This window comes from Rhincodon typus, chromosome 7, assembly GCF_021869965.1.
Source record: "Rhincodon typus isolate 14 chromosome 7, sRhiTyp1.1, whole genome shotgun sequence".
In the NCBI taxonomy this organism is placed as follows: domain Eukaryota; kingdom Metazoa; phylum Chordata; class Chondrichthyes; order Orectolobiformes; family Rhincodontidae; genus Rhincodon; species Rhincodon typus.
In genome coordinates this window covers 82,212,954-82,239,617 of record NC_063338.1, presented here as the reverse complement: position 1 = coordinate 82,239,617, position 26,664 = coordinate 82,212,954, and the positions used below count along the sequence as shown (strand labels likewise).

Sequence of the window (26,664 nt, the reverse complement as noted above, 5' to 3'; positions counted from 1 at the left end):
GAATGCTTATGTGGAAAAAGGCACCAGTAAATGGCTTGATGGAATGCGTGTTTCGTTTTGATGTTTTTCTGTAACATGCTGTAGCCGGATTTTCAACTAACCAGCCCAGGTTTGAACCAGTGTCCCTGAGACAGCTACCCAACTTTAAGCTCCATTGTATCAAGTGGGATGTAAAATAGGCATTACCAAAGCCACTCTAATGTTGCTGAGTAGATTTAGTTAGGATTGAGGCCTGAGGTTAGAGGACTTGTTTTTGATTTTATCTGATAGTGAAAAACCAGTGATAACAATATGGCAGTCAGTTTAATATCTCTCCCAATTTATTTCACATACTTCCAGGTAGGCACAGCGTCAGTCTATATTAAGATTTATTTATAACATGAAACCAGCATGGTCAGGCATCATAGGCATCTTCAGCAGTAGCACAAAACAGGGATAGAGAATTAGTGACCCAACTTACATCTTGCTTGATGTTTTCACTGAATTGGAAGGAGGACTGGATAGGGTGAGAAATGGTCATTATTGTCCCTTCTTGCTTCCATCCAATTTTACTTCTAGGATCTCTCTTTTAGCTGCTCACAAATGGCTTGAGTATTCAAAATTTACAAATTTTACAAATGCTATTTGGATTCAACATATAAGCATTAATACCATAATTTATTTGAAACAGAAAATAAGTCTCTGCTTTAACTGTGTGATTAATAGTTCTTAATCCTGACAAGGGACCCCAGTTTATCAGGATCATAATCTAGTTGCCTTCCTTCTTGCCTGCACCAAATTTAGCTAATTACATGAACACTGCAGAACAAATTAAACATGTCTAATTGATTGTGAGACATGGGCTCGTTTATTACCAACATCCTGCTTCATGTCAAAGGTTTGCCTTTCAATGGCTCACCCTTCCAGGTGCTTGCTATCCTCTGCTATTTTTCAAGAATGAAGTCCCTCTCTAATGAGCATGTGCACGCAATGAAGGTGAAAATACAATTTTAGCCATTATTGTCATATTTTCAGATACCACTTTGCTAGCATGTGGCATTCTGGTTTGGGTACATCGCTGCCACCAACCCTTCATTCTCTGTGCTGAGTCTAAGGGCTGCCTAATTACCAGTGGTAGGGGATAAACCACTAGTGAGTTTAAACAGAAGAAGTACTTACTTTATATTACAAGGTAGTTTATTCCATGATAACAAAAGTTCAGTTTACATGAATTTGCTAAACATAATTACTAAGCACTCTGGAAGCTGTACAGTACACATCTATTCCCTACACGAACTCCTGCAGAACTTGGTTGTCTCCACCCAATCTTTGGGTGGAGCCCAGTTTTAAATCATTGCTAACTCATTCAGAATCATTACCTTATACAACAGGTATACCAACTAACTCTGTTGCATTATCACAAGTCGTGTGCTTGCACAGAGATCAGTGTTGAGCTCCCCTGAACTCAATCAATAATGAGTTATTGAACGCTGGAAGATCCCAGATTTGGCACCTGCTTTTTCCTAATTCCACTGATTCCATGACTTGACTGGCTGAATTATATGGTGCAAAAGAGGCCATTCAGCCCATTGTGCCTGCACCAACTCTACAAATTATTTAATACCATTCTCCTGTCTTTTCCCAATGACCCCGTGCACATTGTTTCTACTTAAGCAATTCCAATGTTATTTTCTGTGCCTCAGTTGAATCTGCCCTGTCACACTTGCAGGAAGTGTGTCACAGACTCTGCATGTGAAAAGGATTTTTCTCACATCACCTGCGCTTTTTAAAATTGTTATATTGTCTGTGCAGTCTCATTCTCGATTCTTTTGTGAGTGGGAACTGTTTCTCCCTATCCACTCTGTATAGCCCCCTCATAACTTTGAAAGCCTCCATCCAAATATCCTTTCAGCATTCTCCTATCTAAGGTATACAGATTGAACTTCTCCAATCATTCTGCAAAACTGAAATTCCTTATCTGTGGAACCATTCTTATAAATCTCTTTTATACTCTGTCCAATGCATTCAAATCCTTCCTAAAGGATGACACTCAGAACTGTACATAATACTCCAGCTGAGGTCTCAGAGATAGGAGGAACTGCCGATGCTGGAGTCTGAGATTACAAGGTGTGGAGCTGGATGATGCTGCCTGGCCTGCTGTGTTCATCCAGCTCCACATCCAGCTGAGGTCTAACGCCTGTCTTCTACAAAATCAACATAAAATCCTTCCTCTTGTACTCTACGCCCCAATGAATAAAGCCTCAGATATTTTATGCTTTATTCATCTCTCTCTGTATATGTCCTGCCATCTTTAGTGACTTATGCACATATAAACCCAGCTCTCTCTGCTCCTACATCTCACTTAGTGTAGCACCCTTTAGTTTATATTGTATCTCCATGTTACTTCTATCAAAGTTTTCAACTTCACACTTCTATGCATTGAACTTTACCTGCCACCTAGATGCCCACTCCACCAACTTGTCTGTGTCATTTTGTAGTTTTGCACCAGATAATGTTGACCTCGGGCTTCTTTAAACCAGGACAGTGATACATGGCAGTGTTCAGTTTCTTGCTTCTGTTCTAACTGATGCCAATCTGTGTGATCCCTACCAGGTGGAACTGGATAATGCTAGTTTACTCTACCTGCAGAATGTAATGGTTCGAGGAGTTTGCACTGGGTACCTAAGCATGAAAACCCACCAAGCATGTAGTTATGTGGTCAACCCTAACACTTGAACTCTGAACCTTTGGGTCACTAAGACAACTTGAGCTTCCTGTTAAATTGACCTGCTTCTATTCCTTACTAAAGGACAGTTTAGACGCTTGCCCAGTCCTTTGATGCATGATGGGAACAGACAGGACAAGTATTAAATCTGCACTTGCCAGTATCAATTATGTATTCTGAATATAATCACAACTAATTTCTACCTTTCACTTTTTCTTTTTACATAAAAGGCTTAGAGCGTTAAGTTGTCAGATAAAGATCAGAGATATCCAAGTTACCTTTATAGTATGTATGCAGCCCTAGGCAACTCCCATAAATTCAAGGCTAGCTTTTGTTTTATATTGTTTCGCAAAAGCAATTTAATCCCAAATTCGAGATTGACAAGCCTGTCTACCAGTTACTCTCCACTCTGAACAAAACAGCATCATGTTACAGCAGCTCTCCCGGCACTTTGATGAGCTAGGGAACATTGTGTGTGGAGTTTGACCTAACTCTATTTATGATTTAACACATGCTCTCCCCTTTTAACTTACTGGGTAAATGTATTGCGACTTGCTGATCTAAGTACAGTAAAATGTGTCCTACTGACATGGACCAGGGGAGGTTACTGCCAGTAAATCAAAAATGCTGGCCAACCCATTGCAGTTCATGCTGATTGTAGGAATCAAAAACATGCCTTAACATATACTGCAAATTGCAGAAGCTCAGAACCTATCCATGTCTGATGCTTTTCATCATAAACACTGAGGGAAAATATTTGAACTTTCAACTAGTTCTTGAGGTTGGTTGGCTCGCCGAGCTGGTTTGTTGTTCCACAGACGTTTTGTTACCGTGCTTGGTAACATCCTCAGTTCAGCCTCTGATGAAGCGTCAGTGTGTTTTCCCGCCTGGTTTTTAAACTCTGGGGTCCGTTGCGATGGATTGCCTCACTTCCGGGTTTCCTCCGTAGTGGAATGTATATGGGGTCGAGTTCAATGTGTTTATTAAGAGCATGCTTCGTGGCGTGCCATGCTTTCAGGAATTCTCGTGCTTGTCTCTGCCTAGCCTGTCCCAGGATCTTGGCGTTGCCCCACTCGAAGTGGTGGTTCTCCTTGTCTATGTGGATTGAGATGAGTGAGTATTGGTCGTGTCTTTTTGTAGCCATTGGTGTTCATGTACTCTTGTTGTTAGTTTCCTTCCTGTTTGTGCGATGTAGTGTTTCTCGCAGTCTCTGCAGGGGATCTTGTAGAGGACATCGGTCCTGTCCATGGCGGGGAGTGGGTCTTTAGTTCGGATGAGTACTTGTCGTAGTTGGACAGGACCGATGTCCTGTACAAGATCCCTTGCAGAGACTGCGAGAAACACTACATCGCACAAACAGGAAGGAAACTAACAACAAGAGTACATGAACACCAATGGCTACAAAAAGACACGACCAATACTCACTCATCTCAATCCACATAGACAAGGAGAACCACCACTTCGAGTGGGGCAACGCCAAGATCCTGGGACAGGCTAGGCAGAGACAAGCACGAGAATTCCTGAAAGCATGGCACGCCACGAAGCATGCTCTTAATAAACACATTGAACTCGACCCCATATACATTCCACTACGGAGGAAACCCGGAAGTGAGGCAATCCATCGCAACGGACCCCAGAGTTTAAAAACCAGGCGGGAAAACACACTGACACTTCATCAGAGGGTGCACTGAGGATGTTACCAAGCACGGTAACGAAACGTCTGCGGAACAACAAACCAGCTCGGTGAGCCAACCAACCTCAACACCCACAACCCGAGCTACAGATCTACTCCAACACCTTCAACTAGTTCGTTTACAACTGACACCTTTAGTATTTTATCAAGTAACAGTAAGCCTGGGTGGAGGGTGGAATTGATATATTGAAGATTCCAGTTGGTGAAGTCCCAGATAAAGCGAGTTTTATGATCGCTCCAGCCTCAATCGCTAGTCAATGATACAAACAGGGAACAAAAGTAAGCCTCTTGCCCCTTCAAAATTGCTCCGTCGTTCAAAATGATTGTGTCTGATCTGATTTTAACCTCGACTCTACATACCCCTGATAATCCTCTATCACCTCAGTAATCAAGAATCCGTCTACCTCTGTCTTAAAGATATTTAAAGATTCTGCATTCACTACCTTTTGAGGAAGGGAATTTCAAAGACTCCCAACTCTCGAAGGAAAACAAAAATGCTCATCTCTGTCCTAAATGGGTGACCCCTTGTTTTTAAACTATCACCCCTAGTTCTAGAGCCTCTCCCTGATCGATTTAATTGGCTTTTATGCCCCTGAAGTGGGGAAGAAATATGTCGTGAGGTTTCTATTTCAGATTACCATCCTGTGCCCCATACTTTAAAATGTATGTGCAGAGCCATCAAACGAGGCTGTGTGGGATTCAATAGTCTGTCAACCATGCAAATTAAGAATCTGGGTGAGGTATAAGGTTCTCATCTCTCGTCAAGCTCTACTTTTGCTTGAGCTGATACCTCACTGTGCAAGAGCAAGAACCAATAGGAACCGAAAGAACTGCAGATGCCGTAAATCAAAATCATAAACAGAAATTGCTGGAAAAGCTCAAAAGATCTGGCAGAGGCTGTGGAGAGAAATCAGAGTTAACATTTCGGGTCGAGTGACCCTTCCTTCACAGTGGCTCAGTGGTTAGCACTGCTGCCTCACAACGATAGGGACCCAGGTTCATTTCCAGACCCTCGGACGACTGCCTGTGTGAAGTTTACACATTCTCCCCGTGTCTGCATGGGTTTTCTCCCACAATCCAAAGACGTGTAGGTTAGTTGGATTGGCCATGCTAAATTACCTATAGTGTCCAGGAATGTGCTGGCTAGGTAGATTAGCCAATCTATTAGCCATGGAAAATGCAGGGTTGCAAGGGTAGGAGTGATGCTCTTTGGAGGGTTGGTATGGACTCTATAGGCTAAATGCCTGCTTCCACACTGTAGGGATTCTATGATAACAGCTATCAATGCCTTCTCTTTCCTTGTGCCTCTATCCTGGGACACCTTTTCAGTGTGAAAGATCCTACCTCAATGTCAGTTGTTGTTTGTTCCAGAACCAGAAGTCACATTCTAAGGATAAGGGATAGGCCATTTAGGACTGGGATGAGGAGAAATTTCTTCACCCAGAGAGTGGTGAGTCTGTGAAATTCCCTGCCACAGAAAGTGGTTGAGGCCAAAACATTGAATGTTTTCAACAAGGAGTTAAATATTGTTCTTAACAGCTAAAGGGAATATTTCTAAGGTTTTGGAGTAGATCTGTAGCTCGGGTGATGAGGTTGGTTGGCTCGCCGAGCTGGTTCATTGTTTCGCAGACGTTTCATTACCATGCTTGGTAACATCCTCAGTGCATCCTCTGTTGAAGCATCGGTGTGTTTTCCCGCCTGGATTTTAAACTCTGGGGTCTGTTGAGATGGATTGTCTCACATCCGGTTTTCCTTCGTAGTGGAGTGTACCACTTGATGGTCGAGTTCAATGTGTTTATTAATAGCATGCTTCATGGAGTGCCATGCTTCCAGGAATTCTCGTGCTTGTCTCTGCCTAGCCTGTCCCAGGACCAGAACAGTTCTGAGGAAGGGTCACTGGACCCGAAACGTTAACTCTGTTTTCTCCTTCACAGATGCTGCCAGACCTGCTGAGCTTTTCCAGCAACTTTGTTTTTGTTCCTGATTTACAGCATCCGCAGTTCTTTTGGTTTTTATTTAAGAGAATTGTGATACTGGTTCTCAAATGTCAATACTTCAGTGAAGGTCAGCAAGCACAGGGGGTGCTAGATGCACTGGACTTGGTGGGTTAGGAAATGGACTGCAAACAGAAACTGTAACATTGTGCAAAAATATGATAGATTGCAGTGATACAGTGAAGTGGATAAATTGCGAGTGTAAGCTCATCCTGATTTGAGAGATATTCTGTTCTAATGGTGAATCCAGAAATCCCTCCTTGATCTACCGTAGCCTCCAATATAACATGCACTTGCTTGCTGAGACAAAAAAAACTGCATGAAGAATCTTCTCCAAAACAATTCCCTCCCTCCAGCAAAAGGGTTCTTCCTTCCAATTACAGCATTGTCTGGTGGAGTTGGAAGACTTGGATTTTAAGACAGCTTTAGGATAAAAGGCGAAAAATTAGACAGCCGTTACAATTTCAAATTTACAAAAATAGCACTGAGTTTCATTACATAAATTTCCTTACTCTCATGTCTTTGCACGAAACTTATTTATCTATTTCTAGTGGCTGAAGTTAAAGTCCCAAACCTATATGCCAATAAATTGTGATTTATGGTATTTGGTAGGGTGGGGGACACGTTTTTAGCAACGGATGCAGTTTCATGTCTGATTATTCTATGTTTGGGCCAGGACATTCTATTTTACCACCCAGGAGGAGGGGACGCTAGTCCTTGTCTCTCGCAGGTGTTCATTGTCAATGATTTCTCCCAGTATCTCCTGCAGCCAATATACATGCCTTCTGCCTGACTCAAGAGTCATCCCGTCTCCTCTTTTATTCACTTTTAGACAATATTCAAGTAGTATCTTGTCAGAGTGCAAGAATCACTGGTGGCTCAGTAATAGGATCTGTCAAACAGGTCTGATATTTGATAAATTGTACCGCTCGCTTTGAAGGATAGGATAATAAATTAAGCCTAATCGTTGATTGCCTCATGCAGAACATTGGTGTTTTGCTGTCTTCATTGACTTACCCGTTACCAGTGCCAGTTTTATTTTGCCTTCTAAACTGATTGATTTCTGTAAGATAAATGCATCATATTTAATTCATCCAGTCTTTGCCCCAATTTCTCTCCAACCTGCTTTCTCTTCAATTGTACCTCCTCTACACATTTGCTGACCTCTCTTTTTCCTGGAATAATTTGCTCCCTGCTATACTAGGGGGAAGGGGTACAAAGTTGAGGGATGAAAGAGTAAAGAGTAATGAAGACACCGGTCTAGTCAGCAACAAGACAATTATTGTGCTTTAAAAAGACCTCTGAAATATTGTTAAGAGTAACGTGATTAGGTCAGGGCCATACACAGACTTTTATAAGTAATTCAGTATGTGTAACAGGCAGATCATCTTAGCATCAGTGCATCCACAATATCTGGCAAGGACTGTTTTTTTGATGTCCTCGTGTTCCATGTCTCAGTCCTAGGATTTATTGTCTAAAAACCCCACAGCTCTGGATTTGCCAAACGTTTGAAGTTATAGAGTCATAGAGATTTACAGCATGGAAACAGGCCCTTCAGCCCAACTTGTCCATGCCGCCCAGTTTTCACAATTAATCTAGTCCCTTTTGCCTGCATTTGGTGCATATTTCTACATATCTGTCCCACCCATGTACCTGTCCAAATGTTTCTTTAATGACAAAATTATATGCACCTCCACCACTACTGCTGACAGTCCATTCCAGACACTCACCATACTCTGTAGACCCTTTTGTATCTTTCCTCTCTCATCTTAAACCTATGCCCTCTGTCTTAAATTACCCTACTAAAGGGGAAAAGCTGTTGGCTATCTACCTTATTTATACCTGTCATGATTTTATAAATCTCTATAAGATCACCCCTCAGTCTCCTACACCCCAGGGAAAAAAGTCCCAGCTTATACAGCCTCTCCTTATAATTCAAACCTTTCGGTCTAGGTAGCATCCTAGTAAACCTTTTCTGAACTTTTTCCAGTTTTTCCAGTGGGCAACCAGAACTGCACGCAATATTCCAAATGTGGCCTTATCAACGTCCCATACAGCTGCAACAAGACGTCCCAACTCCTATACTCAATGCTCAAATTAATCTAATTAATCTAATCACAAAAATGATGCCTATGATGTTTCTGTAGGTCAGATGAAAATGAACTGAAAATAGATATGGACGTGGGGAAACAGGTTTACAATGGTTAGGTGTTTATTTTTGACTGGTGCAGAATCGATGGGCCTTTTTCTGTACTGTAGACCTCTATGACTCCAAATAAGGAAAAGAGTAAAGGAACTACAAGTGAAGAGAATAACTGGTGGGTCAAAAGGTAGATGAATTAAAGTAGCCTTGAAAGACCCTCCTCATCCATAAGTGCCTGTGATCTTAAGGTAAGGTTAGACAGATCTGAAGGTAGGAATGTAGGGTACAAAAATTGAAAACTATTGAGTATACCAACTTAGTACTGCAGCGAGCCATTACACTTCTATTTACTCGTGAGGCAATACATTTGTATATGTTAAAGAAAGGGACAGTATAGACAGAGACACACAGCTGTAATGCTGAATAACTGGTCATTTACATGATGAAGTCCCAAGACCAGTAATAGCCATCTGTGATTGCAGACCTCTATACAACTTTGATGACATTAGTGAACTGACGAGGGAAATATAATGTTGAGAAAGAGAATGAGTGACAGCCCTGGAGATGCATCATGTTGTTTCAGTGCTGGTGACCTGGAGTGAGGTGCAAAGGATATGAATAGTGATGGTAGTCAGCTATTTAAACTGGGGAAGGAGGGAGGCCGGTAATTAATTCATTGTTGGACATACAAAGCTGTGGAATCAGGATTCTTGAAGCTGTGCCAGGCAGAAGGTCAGTGGGCTTTCTGCTTTGAGTATTTCACACAATATAAACAGGCAAGATAAATCTGAAAGCAGAGGCATAGAGTCAGCCTGCACTGCAAAGTTAGTCTGGATAACCGTGCAGGAAATTAATTAGATATTTTATTTCTCAAATCTTGGAAGACACATCTTTGATATTCAATGTGTAATGGTCTCATGAGAGACAGTGTGGTGTTTAAAACATATTTATGTAAATCCATATGGAAGCACAATAAATGTGGAGGTAACATTATCTCATTCAAAATCTGGTAATCTTCTTCCACTGCACAGCTGTCCCAAGCCAGTGTCAAGTTAGCTGCCCTCAGTTGGGGTGGAAATGAAGGTGCTGCCATTTTTGGGCAGAAGGTGGGGAGAGGCTCATTTGAATTTATGTATTTGGTTGCTATTCTTAGTGTTTTCTTGAAATATGTGAATGAAAACGCCAAGTAAAGGCAAGGTTAAGCTTAGTTTTGATGATCTCACAGTAAAATGCCCTCCTGATGCAATGACATGACTACACATGCAAAATGCCACTCCATTGAGGCCGCATAATTGAAACTTACAGAATACAGAATGGCCTGGACAGAGTGGATGTTCGGAAGATGTTTCTATTGGTAGGAGAGACTAGGACCCAAGGGCATAGCCGTAGAGTAAAGGGAAGACCTTTTAGATCGGAGATAAGGAGAAACTTCTTCAGCCAGAGAGTGGTGAATCTATGGAATTCACTGCTACAGAAGGCTGTGGAGGCCAGGTCATTGAGTATATTTAAGACTGAGATAGATAAGTTCTAGATTGTCAAGGGGATTAAGGGTTACGGGGAGAAAGCAGGAGAATGGGGTTGAGAAACTTCTCAGCCATGATTGAATGGTGGAGCAGACTCAATGGGCTGAATGGCCTAATTTCTGCTCCTATGTCTTATGAATAGGAAGTGACACATCTATTGGTAGATGATTGAAGCAATGAGGAAAACCAAGGAAGGTCATAACAAACCTGTGCCACAAGCCATTGCCTGATTACATTCTCCTTCCCCTCTGATGTACTTCGCAAAATAAGTGAGAGTGATCTCACAGATTCTCTGCTGCAAAGCTTGTTCTCAATCATTAGCAAACATTCAAGGCAGTCGGTAAACAGTGTTGTGGTTAGTCAGGATTTTAAAAAGCCTGATAAGAACCATAAATATGCTTGAAAAGATGTTTATTGAGCATTAAGGCTAATCTCTTTAATCGGATTAGCAAATATTTTAAATGCAGCATTTTAAACAGCTGCACTTCCCTTGTATTGATCAATCCACTCCATACTTTAGCGATTAAACCAGTTATAGCCGAGTTTGTGTTGACTTTGTACAATAGGCTACCTTTTCTCACTTTAAATGCTGATCAGTTTATGACTTCTAGTGCAAATTTCATAGTGCAAATTTGACTACATTTGAGGCATAAGAACAACTAAAAAAAAGCAGAATTAACATTTCAGGTCAATGACCTTTCATTTTGTTTTCATTCCTTGCTCCAACCTCTGTAACATTCTTTCATCCTGAAGATTTCTACATTCCAATTTTGTTCGGCTACTTGAGCATCTCTAATTTTCTGTTTTGCCACCGCTGGCAGCTGTCCCTTCACATGCCTAGACCATATTCACAGTGATGCTGTACCTAACCCTCTCCACCTCCTCTCTCTATTTTAACATGTTCCTTAAAACAAATGACCACAAGAACAGTACTGTATCAATCAGTCCTCTGAGTTCATTCTGCCATTCAGTTCAACCATATTGGATTGATATCTTAACTTGATCTACCAGTCTGGGTTACATAACTCTTCACACACTTGTCTAAAAGAAAAACCACTCTCTTAGTTTTGAAACATTCAATTGACACAAGGTGATGTCAACAGATTCCCAATCTGTTTCGGTTGTCCTGCTGGGGAGGGGTTGGTGGGGCAGATTCCAGAGTACCGCCATCCTTTGTTTAAAGAAGTGCTTTTTTTATTATCACTCCTGAATGAACAGCTCTAGTTTTAAGGTGTAAACAAAATATTGCTGGAAATCACTGTGGGCCAGGCAGCATCTGTGGACAGAGAGCAAGCTAACATTTCAAGTCTAGATGACTTTTCATCAGAGTGTGGCCTCAGAAGGGCTCAGATGAAGAGTCATCTAGACTTGAAACATCAGTTTGCTCCCTGTCCACGGATGCTGCCTGACCCGCTGTGAAATCCAGCACTTTTTTTGTTTTCCGTACAGATTCCAGAATCTACATTAATTTGCTTCTACATTTAAGGTGACACTTTCTGGACTTTCCCACCAAAGTGAAATACCTGCTTGAATCTCTTAATCATCTTTAACATCTAAATTAGATCACTCTTTAAGCCTCTATCCTCAAGGGAATGCACGTCTAGTCTATGCAACCTGTCTTTGCATACCTGGTCTCATTCAGATGAATCTGCAATGCATGCATTCCAAAATAAAGGAATAGATTCTTCCTGAGGTGCAGTGTCCACAATTGAGTGCAGCACTTCACGAGAACTCTATATTGTTGGAACATCATTTGCACCCCTCAGCATTTCAGCCTTCTTGACTTAAAGCCTTAAAATCCAACAACCTTTTTTTAATATTGGGGATTTATTTTCAGCTAGACTTTTATTCCCTTGTCTAAATAACTCTACGAAGATAGGTATCAAATATTGTCTGAGAATGCTGCATGAAGCATCCTGGAACATTGCACTCTGTTAAAGATGCTGAATAAATGCAAGTTGTTGTTGGGTTGCTGCATCAAGCCTCGAGATCAGGAACCCATGTCCACGAAAAGTCAGCGTAAAACTATCCAATTATGTGTAAATTTGCCTGGACTAAACTAAACCCAAGATTCCATGGATGTTTCTGGGGATGATTGAAGATGTAATGTGGGAATTGTTAGAATTTTTTGGAACATTGAGGTTTCATTGTATTGTCTTCCATTTTGAGCCCCTTTTATGCAAGTTACAAATTTAAGTGTATTTTAAAAATAAACATTATATTTTTGATATGTTTATGTCAAACAAGTTTTCGATTTGACTTAAAACTGAATTTTGTTTTAACAGACTAGCAATGTTGAAATACTTCAATATGTATATAAGGTATGCTGTGATGCAGATTGCCATTAAAGCTTGCCATTCTATTTATAGTATTGTGTGTTCTTGCTCCTTTTTTCAAGCTTTCTTATGTTGCATTTACACTAAGAGCAACAAAAGTCAGTTTGGCAAATGGCTGAAAAACCTTTTTGAAACTTAATGTGCGAATGGGCTGTTACCTCAATATTAGGAGTTGGTCCAAGCCAAGTATTCACATCAGGCTGCAAATCCAACCTTTTCTTTGTCAGAACGGGAAGGCTGTTACCTCAATTAGGACTGGGAACTTGGTCTTGCCCTGGGGTGAGAGCCAGAACTGGCTAATTCACTCATGCATAGGAAGATTGCATTTGGCAGACAGGTTGTCTTGTTTCAGTGCAGTCACAGTGAATACTCAGTGTAGACTTCAGGCACCTGCAGGATGTGTTGCAGGCTTTCATTTCGCTTTGAAGAGGACGATGAGCTTACGCAATGGGAACGATCAGATAAAGAAAACATTCCACTCGCAAGGCGGTTTCCTTTGAGAGGTGTCTACTGTCAATAACTTAATTAAGCCTCCTTCCTGTCCTGTCATTCATAAAACCGCCACCGTACAACAGCAGTGAGTCTCATTCATAAGATTCGCACTGGAGGGTGGCAGGGATCTCAAAGTGAGTGAGACAAGTATTATTGAATGGCTAATTGTGTAGCAGACAATGCTTGTAGAATAAGGTAAAAGGAGCAGTTCAGCAAGAGCAACAAAATGCATTTATTGCTCTGTGTGTGATGCACTCACAAAAAAGGTCACCAAATTTGGCAGTCAGATTTTGAAGAATTAAAAGCTATGTATTTTCTTGTTGCTTTTGTCCCATTGCCTTTCTATCTCCAAATGTTAGCTTGTATCATCGACAGTGAGAATTCAAAGAGCCCCTTTTTAGTCTATTTTGCACTCCCTTTCACAATGAGAATAGTTTTTCATAGCATGTGCACCCTGGCTGTTGGGTAGACAAGGGACTGTCAATGTACAAAGCACTTAAATTGTCAAATTTATTGTGCTCATTTCTTTAAAAACCTCATTTCATTTTCCCATTGCCAGACAAGAATGTATGTGCCAAGTCAAACAACAGCAGGAAATAAAATGGCAGGGACCTGGCAGAGTGCCATACTTTTTTGGGTAAATAAAAGCACTTCTGAATCAAAGAACTCTTATTCCAATCGGAAAAAAAAGGCTGCAATTTATCATTGGCAATTATTTTCCATTAAACTTTTATTCAGATTTTTTTGAAGAAAATGAATGGATTACAGCAATTGGCTCTTATTCTACTTGTTCATAAAATGGGCCATGTGCAGTTAATCCATGAGTTGAATTCGGTTGAAGGCTGCATTTTAATACAAATTCATCCCTGTTGAAATTTGGTCTTGAAAGTGCAGATGTTCAAAGGATCATGCCAGTGGCTAGACATGGGTGATAATACACACAGGTCACTATGGTAGCATACTGCTACTTATAGATCAAAGTGGGTCATAAGTTTGGTCCATGGCTTTAACTGAGTTGTACCATCTTGGCAAGACAGCAGTTGTGATGCTGTAATTGCATTCAGTGGGCAATGGGAAGTTTTGGAGTCAGGGAAATCAGCCAGGATTCAGGCTCTTGAAAAGGGTGTCAAAGATGCCAACCCTAACAACGTTTAAGAAACACCATAACACACAAGGTTAGAGGCCAAATGATGGATAGTATGATTAGAGTAGATCACCATCAAGGACACAGTGAGCCAAATGGCATTTTTCTGTGCTGCAAAACTCAATGACTGTATTATCATTGATCTTAAAACATTACCAAATCTGATCGTTCCATCATTGGTGGCCATACAGCCAAGGCTAGAATTCCCTCCCTTAACCTCTGACCTCCTTAAAATTCTCCTGAAAACCTACTCATTGACAAACTTTTGTCCAACTGCCCGCTACGGCCTTATGTAGTATGATATCTCATTTTGCTTCACAGGAGCATTGTCAAGGCTCTTTGCAATCACAGGATCATTACTACTTAGAAACAAGCTCTTTGGCCTATCAACTGCAAGCGAGCTCCCTGCAAGGGTATTCACTTTAGTCTGTCTCCTTATTCCTGCAGCCGTGCAAATATTGTCTCTTCAGAAATGATCTAATTCTACTTGTAAAGTCGCAGTTGCCTCTTTCTCCAACCCATTCCCAAACAGTGCTTTCTGGATCATAACCACTTGCTGTGTAAAAAATATCGCTTTTCACATCACCATTGCTTTGTTTTCCCTTTTGCCTCAAATAAATGTCCTCTAGTTCTCGACTGTTCTACCAATGGGAGCAGTTTCTTCTCTGCCTATTTTGTCCAGACTCCTGATGATTTAGAACTATTAAATCTTCTCTCAACCTTCTCCAATGGGAACATCTTCCTAATCTTTCCACCTAACTGATGTTCCTTATCCTTAGAAGTATTCAAATGATGTTTTTGGCACCCTCTCTGCTGTCTTGACAGCCTTCTTAAGATGTGTTGCCCAGAACTAGACAGAATACTCCAGTACAGAAGACGTAGTGTTTTATATGAGTTTAATTTAACTTGCTTGCTTTTGTAATCTGTGTTCCTGGTTATGAAGCGTAGAATGTCATATGCTTTTTTTAAAATCGAGCTCTCAACCTTCAGTGATTTATATCTATCTAGTTTATTTCTCTGTGCTCTTGCACCTGTTTTATTCAGTTGTACACTTTATATTCTCTCTCCACGTTATTCCTACCAAAATGAATTATTTCACACATCTCTGGGTTGAATTTCATCTAACACTTCATAATTGGCCCAATGCATCTTTTACTACTTATTTTATTATGGAAGACTTTTTTTTTAAGTTTCCAGCCTCTTCTCACGCTCTCTGTTTGTTTTTATTCAAGTCCCTTCTAAGCCTTCCAGATATTTTAAATCAAACTGTTGAGTCTTGTTATGACACATGTCTGTAACAGGTGGGATTTGAACCCAGCCCATCTAGCTCACAGGTAGGGGGGCCTCACCACTATGCCACAGAAGCCCCTCCCTTTAACCCTTCTATACTGAGCCTAATTGTTAATTTTATTATCCACCCAACACGTCATAGCATCCCTTTTGCTGCTTCAACTTACTCTATTGTAATAAGAACATAAGAACTAGGAGCAGGAGTAGGCCATCCGGCCCTTCGAGCCTGCTCCGCCATTCAATAAGATCATGGCTGATCTTTTCGTGGACTCAGATCCACTTACCCGCGTTCTCACCATAGCCCTTAATTCCTTTATTGTTCAAAAAATTACCTACCTTATCTTTAAAAGCGTTTACTGAAGTAGCGTCAACTACTTCACTGGGCAAGGAATTCCATAGATTAACAACCCCCTGGGTGAAGAAGTTCCTTCTCAATTCAGTCCTAAATCTGCTCCCTCTAATCTTGAGGCTATGCCCTCTTGTCCTAGCTTCATCTGCCAGTGGAAACATCCTCTCTACTTCTATTCCCTTCATAATTTTATATGTTTCTATAAGATCCCCCCTCAATCTTTTGAATTCCAATGAATATAATCTCAATCTACTCAGTCTCTCCTCATAAACCAACCCCCTCAACTCCAGAATCAACCTAGTGAACCTCCTTTGCACCCCCTCCAGTGCCAGTACATCCTTTCTCAAGTAAGGAGACCAAAACTGCACACGGTACTCCAGGTGTGGCCTCACCAGCACCTTGTACAGCTGCAACATAACCTCTCTGCCTTTAATCTCAATCCCTTTAGCAATGAAGGACAAAATTCCATTTGCCTTCCTAATTACTTGTTGTACCTGCAGACCTACCTTCTGTGATTCATGCACAAGGACACCCAGGTCCCTCTGCATAGCAGCATGCTGCAACTTTTTACCATTCAAGTAATAATCCTTTTTACTATTACTCCTACCAAAATGTATGACTTCACATTTATTTACATTGTATTCCATCTGCCAGAGCTTTGCCCATTCACTCAATGTATCTATGCTCCTCTGCAAAGTTTTACAGTCCTCTGCACAATAGGTAGCTTCAGATTTATTGGGTCTACTTTCTCCCTTGTATCAATATACGTTGACTATAGTCAAAGTATCTCCTTTTTAAAGGTATTTTCATTGTTCAGTTGGAGTTTTGCCTGCCAGTTTTTTTGGGCCTGGTCTGTTCCCACTCCATTAAAGTTGGCCTTCTCCCAAATAATTATCCTTTCCATGATTACTCCTTCTGTTATTCCAGAGACAACCTAAACCTTAGGACACAATGACCACTGCCCCTAAATGTGAATCTTTATCTATTTATCCCTTCTCATTCCCAAGAACCAAGTCTGGAAATGTCTCCTTTCTCGATAACAGACTGTTATCGAAAATCCACCTGAGCATACTCTTGAATTCTCGCTGCTTTGTGCCCTTTATGCAGCTCCTATCGCAACCTGAGTTTTTTATTCACAGATGGAACTTTGTTGTCGTTGGCTGGGTCAGCATTTATTGTCTGTCCCTAGTTGCACTTGAGGTATTGAGCTGCCTTCTCAAACCGCTGCAGTCCACCTGCTGTGGGCTGACCCATACTCCACACCTGGAGTAAAGGGATGAAATTCCAGGATCTTGACTCAAAAACGTTGATGGAAAGGCAATATATTTCCCAGTCAGGATGGTGAGTGGCTTAGAGAGGAATTTGCAGGTTGTGGTATTCCCATGTATCTGCTGCCCTCAACTTTCTAGATGAAAGTGGCTGTGGGTTTGAAGAATAATTCACGTCACCTTGTATGTTTTGTAATGGCAGAGGTGCTATATAAATGTGCTGTTTCCATAAAAAACTGTAAATGCTAAAAATACTTTAGCAGATTTTACCAAGTCCAAGGTGAGTGAGACATGAGTTCATGCTTCAGGCTATTGTCTTGTCATCAGTCAATTAACCTGAAATGTTATTACTGTTTCTCTGCCTCCAAAAATGCTAGCAGATCTGCTGTGTATTTCCAACATTTTCTGATTTAATTTCAGATCATCAACATTCAGAATATTTTGCTTTTGTTATTATGTTGTTCACCAATTATAAAATGCATTTGAGAGGGTGTTAGTCTGAGCCAGACTTGTCTTCATTCTGATGCCCTGCCCTAATCAAAAACATTTAGGGAATAAAATTAGTCAGTGCCGTTTTGTGAGTGACCTGACCATGTCTGTTGCCATCATGGTAGGTCGAATGCAAACATAATGTTGACTCCTCATTTCCCTGATTGTAGTACAGTATTGCTGTGGGTGGAGCAGTGTTCCTGGCTACCTGAGTGTGCATCAGTGAAGTAAGCAGTATTTGCTCATAGTGTGTTCAATAGCCTACTCTTCTTCAAGACAGTCTGTCCCTCTTAAAGGAACCTACACTGGTTCACAGAAGGCCACTACTGAATGTTATTTCTGTGATTCTTAAATTGCAAAATGGATCATCAGGCAAAGAGAGTGTTCCCAAGTCCACTGAGAAGCTAGGAGCTTTATCCACTTAGCTGAGAAAGAGACATGCCAAGGTACCAAGTTGGAGGCGGACTAGGCTCCTTGCACTTGGTGAATTCCCAAAGTTTGACCCACAAACCTGACAGTGATGCCACAAGAAGTCTAGTGTCCTCATGACAGGAGGCAGGTTCAGTGAATGCTTCCTCAAACACCACACCACCAACCTTCTATAAAGCTTAATTCACGACATGCCCATCACTCATGTATTGGCACTCAGGAACTCATGTCTAACATCCAAATACTCCATCATGCATTCACAGATTCTGAAGATATCAATCTCAGAATCAGCTCCCACATATTCCCAGGTTCTTCAGTTGTAGCAGGGCATCATTGAAGCACAGTGCCACAAAATTGCTGATAGTAATTCCTCTCTCTTGTAGGTGGCACGCAATAGAAGAGAGATGGAGCAATGCAGAAGTAATGGGGGACTATGAACAGTTGAATCTCCTGAACCCTATAAAGGAGATTATTCTTTGCCTCATATTCTAATAAACCCCATGGCGGCCTGGCATCACTGTGATCGTTGTTGATAGTGGTATCTTAATGCCTTATGCTCATTCTTGGTTCCCAGCTCACCCCCATGCTATTACTTGTCATCATAGGTAAGCTGACCCACCCTGGCTCCCTCACCACCAGCCTTGCCCTTTCTGATTTCCAGCTGACCCAGATAATGCTTTACTGAATTGTTGGAGGCTGATTGAGGTTTTCCATTCAGACTGCAGGTTTTTCACAGGCTAAAGGGGGCTCTGCAGCTTCCGGGAGTGATAGGGGCCCAGGGACAGCAATCCAAGGCAGGCTGAGAGGACCCTAGAGCTGCCTGAGTTTAACTACAGTCCAAGGCTGCCCAGTGAAGGGGATAGTGATGGCCTGGCCACCAAGTCAAATTGTAAAAGAGAGGACATCTCCATTTTGCTGAACTCCACCCTCTGATATATCAGCATTGACATCTTGCTGCTGCCGAAGCAAAGGGCCTCCTATTAGCCCTGCAAGTTCAAGAGATCAACCGCTGTTCTTAGTAGCATGATAAGGCCACTTCAAGCTGTTAAGTGACCACTCCAACAAAATGACTGTTTCCCACATACTGCAGGCTTCTCAACCTTCCCTTTGACCATGTCAACTGGGTCCTGACCCATGCAGGAAAAGGCCTGCCTATAGTCTATAAACATGTGTGTTGAATGGAGCTGTGCATTCCAAACTCACAAACAGACCGGCTATTGAATGACGCTAAGACAACACTCACTCAGAGGCTTCTGGCACATGCAAAGTACATTTAGCTCAATCCTGAGGTCCGGTGTTGGACCTGTTGAGGCCACAGTCTCCAGAGCACCATCTCTAGTGGATTTCCATTTCAATAATGTCAAGATTTACATGTGATGAATCATTAGTAGGTTTGGTGTCATAAGTATGTAGAAGCCTATATGAAGAAAGGGAGAATTTGAAAGTGCAGGAACAGGGTGAGATATTTCAAAAGCTGTTTCCAGTTTCTTATTTCAATTGACTGTTCTTGGTTCATTTATTCTCTTTTCTTTCATGCTTGGCCTTAGACGCTTGTGTTTTAATTTTACTTTCCATGGTTCTACTGTTACAATGGTTAAACAGGTTTTATGACAGACTTCTGATTGAAAAAAACTATCTACCTATTTAATTCTTGTGAGTATGGCTGCTGTCTGTTTTCAGTTGAGTTGCATGTTGAAATCCCAGACTCAGAACAGCCCCCACCTCAAACACAGATCCCTCCCTGATACACACTGCTGCGGCATTATCCATTTTATTTAGAGTTGCACCTGGAATCTTTCAGAAATTTTTATCAACGCATAGGCTTACACTCCTATAAGATAGCAGTGCTGTAGCCTAGAAGCTGAATTGTACTGCAATGACAGATCAGTGATTTCATGTTAATATCAAACTCTCAAATCAAGTTCATGTGCACTAAGAAACTTCCTCAGTTCCTTAATTGATGCAATTACCTCATTTTACCTCGACCTCTGATCTAATAGTTTACAGCGTGTGAGCTACAATATTAACATGCTTGGACTTGTGCCTATGAGCTTCTGATACGATCAGAGAGAGGGCCCTTGCACATATTAAACAGAGCAAATGAGGGCTGTTTGGAATTGATATCACATACTTTTGTTCCGTCTACTCTGACTGAGGGCAGCTTGATGTCTTTTGTTGCTGAGGAAAAGCTGTAAGGGTGATGGCAATTGAAAAAAAAAGGGAAATATAATTCTTAGAAAACAAAGGGGGAGTCTACATGAGAAGGTGATATCCACATTGGCTTCATCCAAAGACATTGGCCCAATGGATTTTCCTGGCAGGTTCTTATTACAGATGCATCAGGAGAGCTGTCAGCTTGATTCTCACTGCGACTAGGTAGTCATTCAGAAGGTGAGTGAAGACGAACTCGTTAGATGTGGAATACAGTCTTGCAACAGTAATTTTAAAGGAGATGGGGCACAGGGAGATGTGTGACAGAGCAGCTAACAATGCTGTTGGAAAAGTTTTAGAAAACGCACAACAGCCAGGCATAAAAGTCAAGGATAACTTGTGGATCAAAATTCCCAAGAAAGCCTGAGTATCAGACCTACTTTCCACTTTCCATTATTGCAGCCAGCCATTTCAGAAAATGAAAAGCCAAAGAACTGCAGATGCTGGAAATCAGAAACAAAAGCAGAAATTGCTGAAAAAAACTCAACAGGCCTGGCAGTACCTGTGGAGAGAAAGCAGAGTTAACGTTTCAGGTCCAGTGACCATTTTTCATAACCCAATCAGAATTCTGATTTTATGACTGCCTCTTAATACTGCCCAGGTTGAAGAATGGGCAGTGACTGAGTTGACCGAGGTGAAAATCAGGTCAGGGTTCTGAATATGTCGCCTGACCCCTATTTCAGTACTTTAATTGGACCTTCTCCTGTCTCTGGCCAGAACATCAGCCACCTAAATTGAGGTCCTGTTGAAAATTGAAACATGTGATTTTCCAGCAGTAAGTCGGCATTTTGTATTTGCAACTTTCATCAGTACAGGTGTAAATTATTCGCAAATCTTAGAAAATTTACCCTTCAAATGTCTTGATTACATCTGTGTCCCATGTCTCCTCTCGGATCAGCTGTGTATAAAAGATAGGAAGTCTCCTGAAACAGGGCAAATAGGCCCACATTTATTTGGAACTCCACATTTTAAAGTGGGGGAGGCATGGTGGAGGGAAGAGGTTGGAATTTATAAGTGGCAATTTAGAATCACAACTGAACAATTGGTCAGGTAACATGATGTATATGGAGCCTGATTCAAATGCAAAGGCTGAAGCAAAAAGGGTGTTCTCATTTATTTGAACAACCACAGCTACCTGTGACTAATGATACTTTTCCATTTGAACCTGAAGACCAAAGTCAGCACAGAGCCATCTCATCGCCAGCTTATTTAAACCTGCTGTTTTCCATCTTGCTTTGGTCCCAGAAAAAAGGCCGTTGTAGCTGGGACTTGGCATCAGCTCCAGGTGATTTTTTTTTTAACCAGCTCCACATTCGCCTAATGGCTCACAGTGCCAGTTGGAAGTTTTAACGGCTGAGAGTAGCACTGGGTGGAGGATGTAGCACTGCTCCTTGAAAACCTAACATTGGAGAAAAGTCTTTAATAAAACATGGGAACTCTCACCTCTCAGTCAGGAGATTGTGGGTTCAGTTTGCAACCCAGAGTCTTCGACACAAATCCAGGCTATTTAATTGTAGAGTTGAGAGGGTTCTTCACTGTTGGAGGTGCCTTCTTATCAATGAGGCATTACACTGAGTTCCAGTCTCTCTGAGTTCAGGTGGAAATAAGAGATTGTGGCACTGTTTAAAGTGGAGCTAAGATTTCTCCTAGTGTACTGGTCAACATTTACCCTTGAACCAACAGCACCAAACTCAATTATTTATCTCATTCATGCTTTTTGAACCTTGCTGTGCATAAACTGACCATTGTGTAGGTCTGCCTTTCAACGATGACTGTGGTCCAAGAGTAGTTCATTGGCTGTCAAGTATTTTGACAGATCTTCAGGATGTGAAAGCTGCTATGTAAATGCATATTTGTTCCAAGTTTGTGAAACGTTTGTAACCTCTTTAAAGTTGTGCATCAGTGTAATTCAAGGGCAGTAACTTTCAGCTTTGTTATTCTTATTTCGGACCATGGGTATCTTGGTTCAAATAAACATGATATCCAAGTTAAGAAGCACTGTTGCAAAAGCAGGCAGGAAGCTATTCCAATCTATTAACTGTGAATTGCTTTCTCAAGGGAAACTCAAATACACATCACGCAAGAAATACGAATATTAACCCAAGGAAAGGATAAAGCTGTCTGATCATTTCGATCAGGTTCCATTAGCTGCAGAGGTAGTGTGTGTCTTTCTGCATGGTCGAGCGGTGAATTTAAGTGATTCTGCTACCTGTTGCTTTTGAAATCCTTCTTGTCACGTTGATAAGTGAGGTGTTTTGGTGCACTAGTTCAGCTGAACTTTTCAGACCCTGTGTTTGCCACACATCAGCGACAGCCTGAGCAACATGGGGTGCTGAAAACTTTTGTTTATTTTAAGGTCCTGCTTTCGGATTTTTGTCCTGTTTTCTTCTGAAAATGCGACAGCAATGATATAAAAAAAGTGCGGAATTTCTGCAGCACCGTAGATGCAGAGATGGAAATCCCAAGACAGAGTCGGATGGCCATTATGGACAGTGGGCCAAAGGAGGAGATCTGGGGTTGTTGGGGGGGAGGGGTGTAAATTATCAGGGAAGTCAGCCAACGAGCTGGATTTTAAGGAGCATGACTTCACAGAGCAGAAGGATGTGCAGTGGCAGGACTTGCTATAGAGAGTGTAGCTGAAGGAAAGGCTGATAGTGATGTATTGAATTGAGCGAGAATGCCTTAAACACCAGGTTAGGGAAATGGAGGCAAGATGGTGAGTTTGTTCAGGGAAGAGTGCAAGCAGCACTGAAGCAGGTTACAGAAATTAGAAAGAGGACAAGACAATAAACTGATTTAAGTACAAGAAAGATCATTTTAAGTTGGAGCCCTTTCAGGGCCAGGGTGTTGGTTTGGAGGGATCAGGGAATAATCAAATAAGGCTTGGTGCAGCATAGAATAGGAGCTTCATATTTTTCAATCAGTTGAGGTTCCCATCAGGCAGAAACAGAGAGGACATTCTTGGCATTGGAAGTGACAAAGACATAGATGAAGGTTTCAGCAGGTAATGGCCTGAAATGGTGTTGTCAAACTGTCGGGGCAATAACATTGGGTAATTTTTATGCTGAACTATCTTTTTGATAAGGGTCGTTTTAGTTCCGTGGTGGTAACAGATACCCAGTTAGAAAGCTTTCAACAGGGATTTGATGGATGAATGAGCATGGATTTAAAATGTGTTAACATGTCAGTGTGCAGTTTGTTACTACCTGACCAAGCACTGTGTAGCAAGTTAATGAACGCTAAGTGAACATCTTTGAGTCTGAGCCAGGAGATTGAAGATTAAAGTGCAACATCAGTATAGAAACCCCTTAATGTAGTATTGACGTATAGTCACAGTGTCAGAAATGGCATCCTTCAGATAAGATGTTAAAGTCATGATTTGTATGTTGACCTGACAAATCATTGAGAATTTTCAAAAATAAAAGAACAGGGAGCTTTCTTCCCTCCTTCATATCATCAATACTTTAAAAACTAGGAGCCCTTCAAGTGCTCCACCACTTAATATGATTGTGACTGATCATCCAATGCAGTGCCTTTTCCCACTTTCACCCTTTGATCCCTTTATCCCTAAGAACCATCACCGAAGCAGATCCTGCTGTGATCGAAATAACTGCCGTATCTACCTACATGTCAACAATCACCGCATGTCAGCAATATTGCAATGTATGAGCTTGGTGGCTCAGTAATTAGCTCTGCTGCCTCACAGCATCAGCACCTGGGTTCAATTCCACCCTTTGGCAACTGTCTGTATGGAGTTTGCACATTCTCCCTATGTCCGTGTGGGTTTCCTTTAGGTGCCCCAGTTTCCTCCCACAGTCCAAAGATGTGCAGGTTGGGTGAACTGGCCATGCTAAATTGCCCATAGCATCTAAGGATATGCAGGCTAGGTGGATTAGCCATGGGAAATACAGGGTCACAGGGAAGGGTGGGGGATGGATCTGGATGGAATGCTGTTCAGAGGAGTTGATGTGGATTTGATGGGCTGAATAGCCTGCTTCCATACTGTAGGAATTCTATGATTCTAAATGCAAAGTCCTTCCTTTAACCTAACCCATCTGGTAGGAATGGTTGGGTTTAAGTTGGGCATCCCACTCAATTCTTCCCTGTTCCCACTGGGTATGTTAGTTTAAAATTGGCATTAAAGTCTTTTCCTTTACTTCCAAGAATAACAGTGTAATTTATAACGTTGTTCTCTAAAATCAGGCCAGAGATCCCCTTCAATTGATGCAAGATCCAAAGAAATTTTTCATCGAGGTGTAACACTCTCTTTCATTTTACTTAAGTATCATGTTCACCACCATTCCTCGATAATTCTCTGTGCTGTTATTCTTCCTTTTCTCCTTTGGAGTTATCCCTGTCTTTTAGCAAAATATCTTATCCACGGGTGGACAATTGACCTGCTTAAAGACTCTACCAATTCCAGAATCTCTAGAGCCAGCATTAAGAAGTGTGGGCCTTACCCTCTGTCTAATAGTGGGAGGAAGGGTGGAGATTCTGTGGCCACTTTGCACATGGGTCCAATTCAAATCAGAAGCTACGTGTTGAGCATGCCAATATTTGAACCCGTCTCTTTCCACCTAAAGGCAATATCTTAAAATGTTATGAAGATTTTCTGTGCATTTCTGGAATGAAATACACGGTCTTCACCATGGAGTGTGGTAGGTGAGTGGGAGGGGTTGCTGATGGTGGTCAGCTCTTTCCAACCTGCAGCATTTGTCCAATGAGCTGCAAGGAACGTCCTGGAATCACAAGGTCCACATTAGACTCAGAAAGACAGCAATGATAAAATATTGAGCTTTGTCCCAGATTTCCAGCTGCTTTGAATCAAAATGCGCGATGTAAGTATGAATTTATTCAGTTTGATCGCAGTGGAAATTCACCCTCCTGTCAACTTAGGAAGAAGCAGCTGAGCTTCCGTTTTATTTTGAATTCAGAACTGAGCTATAACTTGGAGTCTTGCTCCTTCCCACTTTGACCAGCTCGTGTCATACATGCTACGTGGTGGTTACATGAGATTTCCTTTATTCATTAACAGGATAAGGGTGTCACTGGCCAGAGGGCAGTTCAGAGTCAACCACATTGCTGTGGGTCTGGAGTCACATGTAGGCCATACCATGTAAGGATGGCAGTTTCCTTCCCTAAAGGACATTAGTGAACCAGATGGGTTTTTCCAACCATCGACAATAGATTCATAGTCACCATTAGATTCTTAATTCCAGATATTTTATTGAATTCAAATTCCACCATCTGCCATGGTAGGATTCGAACCCGGGTCCCCAGAATGTTATCTGGGTGTCTGGATTAACAGTCCAGTGATAATACTACTAGGCCATCGCCTCCCCAGTGTCTCCTAGGATGTTGTCGGGTATGCAGGGTTTGAGTTATAAATAAATGCTGGATAAGCTGGGATCTTGTTTGCTAGAGCCTGAGAGGTTGAGAGGTGATTTTATTGAGGTTTATAAAATCATGAGGGGTATAGGTAGGGTTAATGGTACTTGTCCTTTCTCTAGAATGGGAGATTTGAAGACTAGAGGGCATATTTTAAAGGTGAGAGGAGAGAGATTTGAAAAAGACATGATGGGCAAATTTTTTACACAGCAGGTGGTTTGCTTGTGGATTGAACTTCCTGAGGAAGTGGTGGATGTGGGCACAGTTACAATTTTAAAAGACACTTAGATAAGTACATGAATAGGAAATGTTTGGAGGGATATGGACCAGGAGCAGACAGAAGGGACTAGTTTAGTTTGGGATATGTTTAGCATGGCGTAGCTGTATCGAAGGGTCTGTTTCCATGCTGTATGACCCTATGACTGTATGTCCAGGCTCAGAGCAGAATTGGATATAAATGTTCACCTCAAATTCAGTTCCTATCAACAGACTCAGACTGGTAGCCCACTTCTCAATGGAGATGCAGATATAAGGCTGCCTGAACTTTAAAACATTTTGTGCTTCTCTTTCCTCAGGCCTCCTGCCTTGACTGGAAGCCCTGTCTTCTCTGACATCTCCCTCATTAGGCTGTCTCCTCATCGGAATCCAGCAGCCACGGGCGAGTCTCCTTTCAGTCCACCCCATCCTTATGTCAATCCCCACATGGAGCATTACCTGAGGACCATGCATGGCAGCCCCACACTCTCCATGATCTCTGCAGCAAGAGGCTTAAGTCCAGCTGATGGTAAGTCTTTCTGTGTTCTCACGTGCTTTTACCAATGACGACTTGTATTTGTGCATCTTTTACTGTGATAAAACATCCCAAGGCACTTCGCAGGAATACTTTTCAACAAAGTTTCACATCAGGTCCAATGTCTCCTATTATTGCAAACATCTTCTCCATGTTCAGTCTATCCAGGCTTCTTAGTATTCTGTAAGTTTTGATCAGATCGCCCTCCCACATCCTTCTAAACTCCATCAAGTTCCTCATATGTCAAGCCCTTCGTTTCTGGGATCATTCTTGTGAAACTCTCTGAACACCCTCCAATACCAACACATTCTCCCTTAGATACGGGGCCCAAAACTGCTGGTAATATTCTAAATACCCTTGTAGAACATTCCTGCTCTTGTATTCTAGCCTTCTTGAAATGAATGCTAACATTGCATTTGCA

At 41.7% G+C, this 26,664-nt stretch overlaps 1 protein-coding gene across 1 annotated transcript in view; it reads left to right on the top strand.

The window, feature by feature from the left end:
- Nucleotides 1-26,664, top strand: part of LOC109927471 (zinc finger protein GLI2-like) — a 372,063-nt gene that overhangs the window by 238,414 nt on the left and 106,985 nt on the right. Inside the window, exon 6 of the mRNA XM_048599255.1 lies at nucleotides 26,029-26,237. Within this exon, the coding sequence (XP_048455212.1) occupies nucleotides 26,029-26,237 (209 nt within the window). The remainder of the gene's footprint in view (nucleotides 1-26,028; nucleotides 26,238-26,664) is intronic.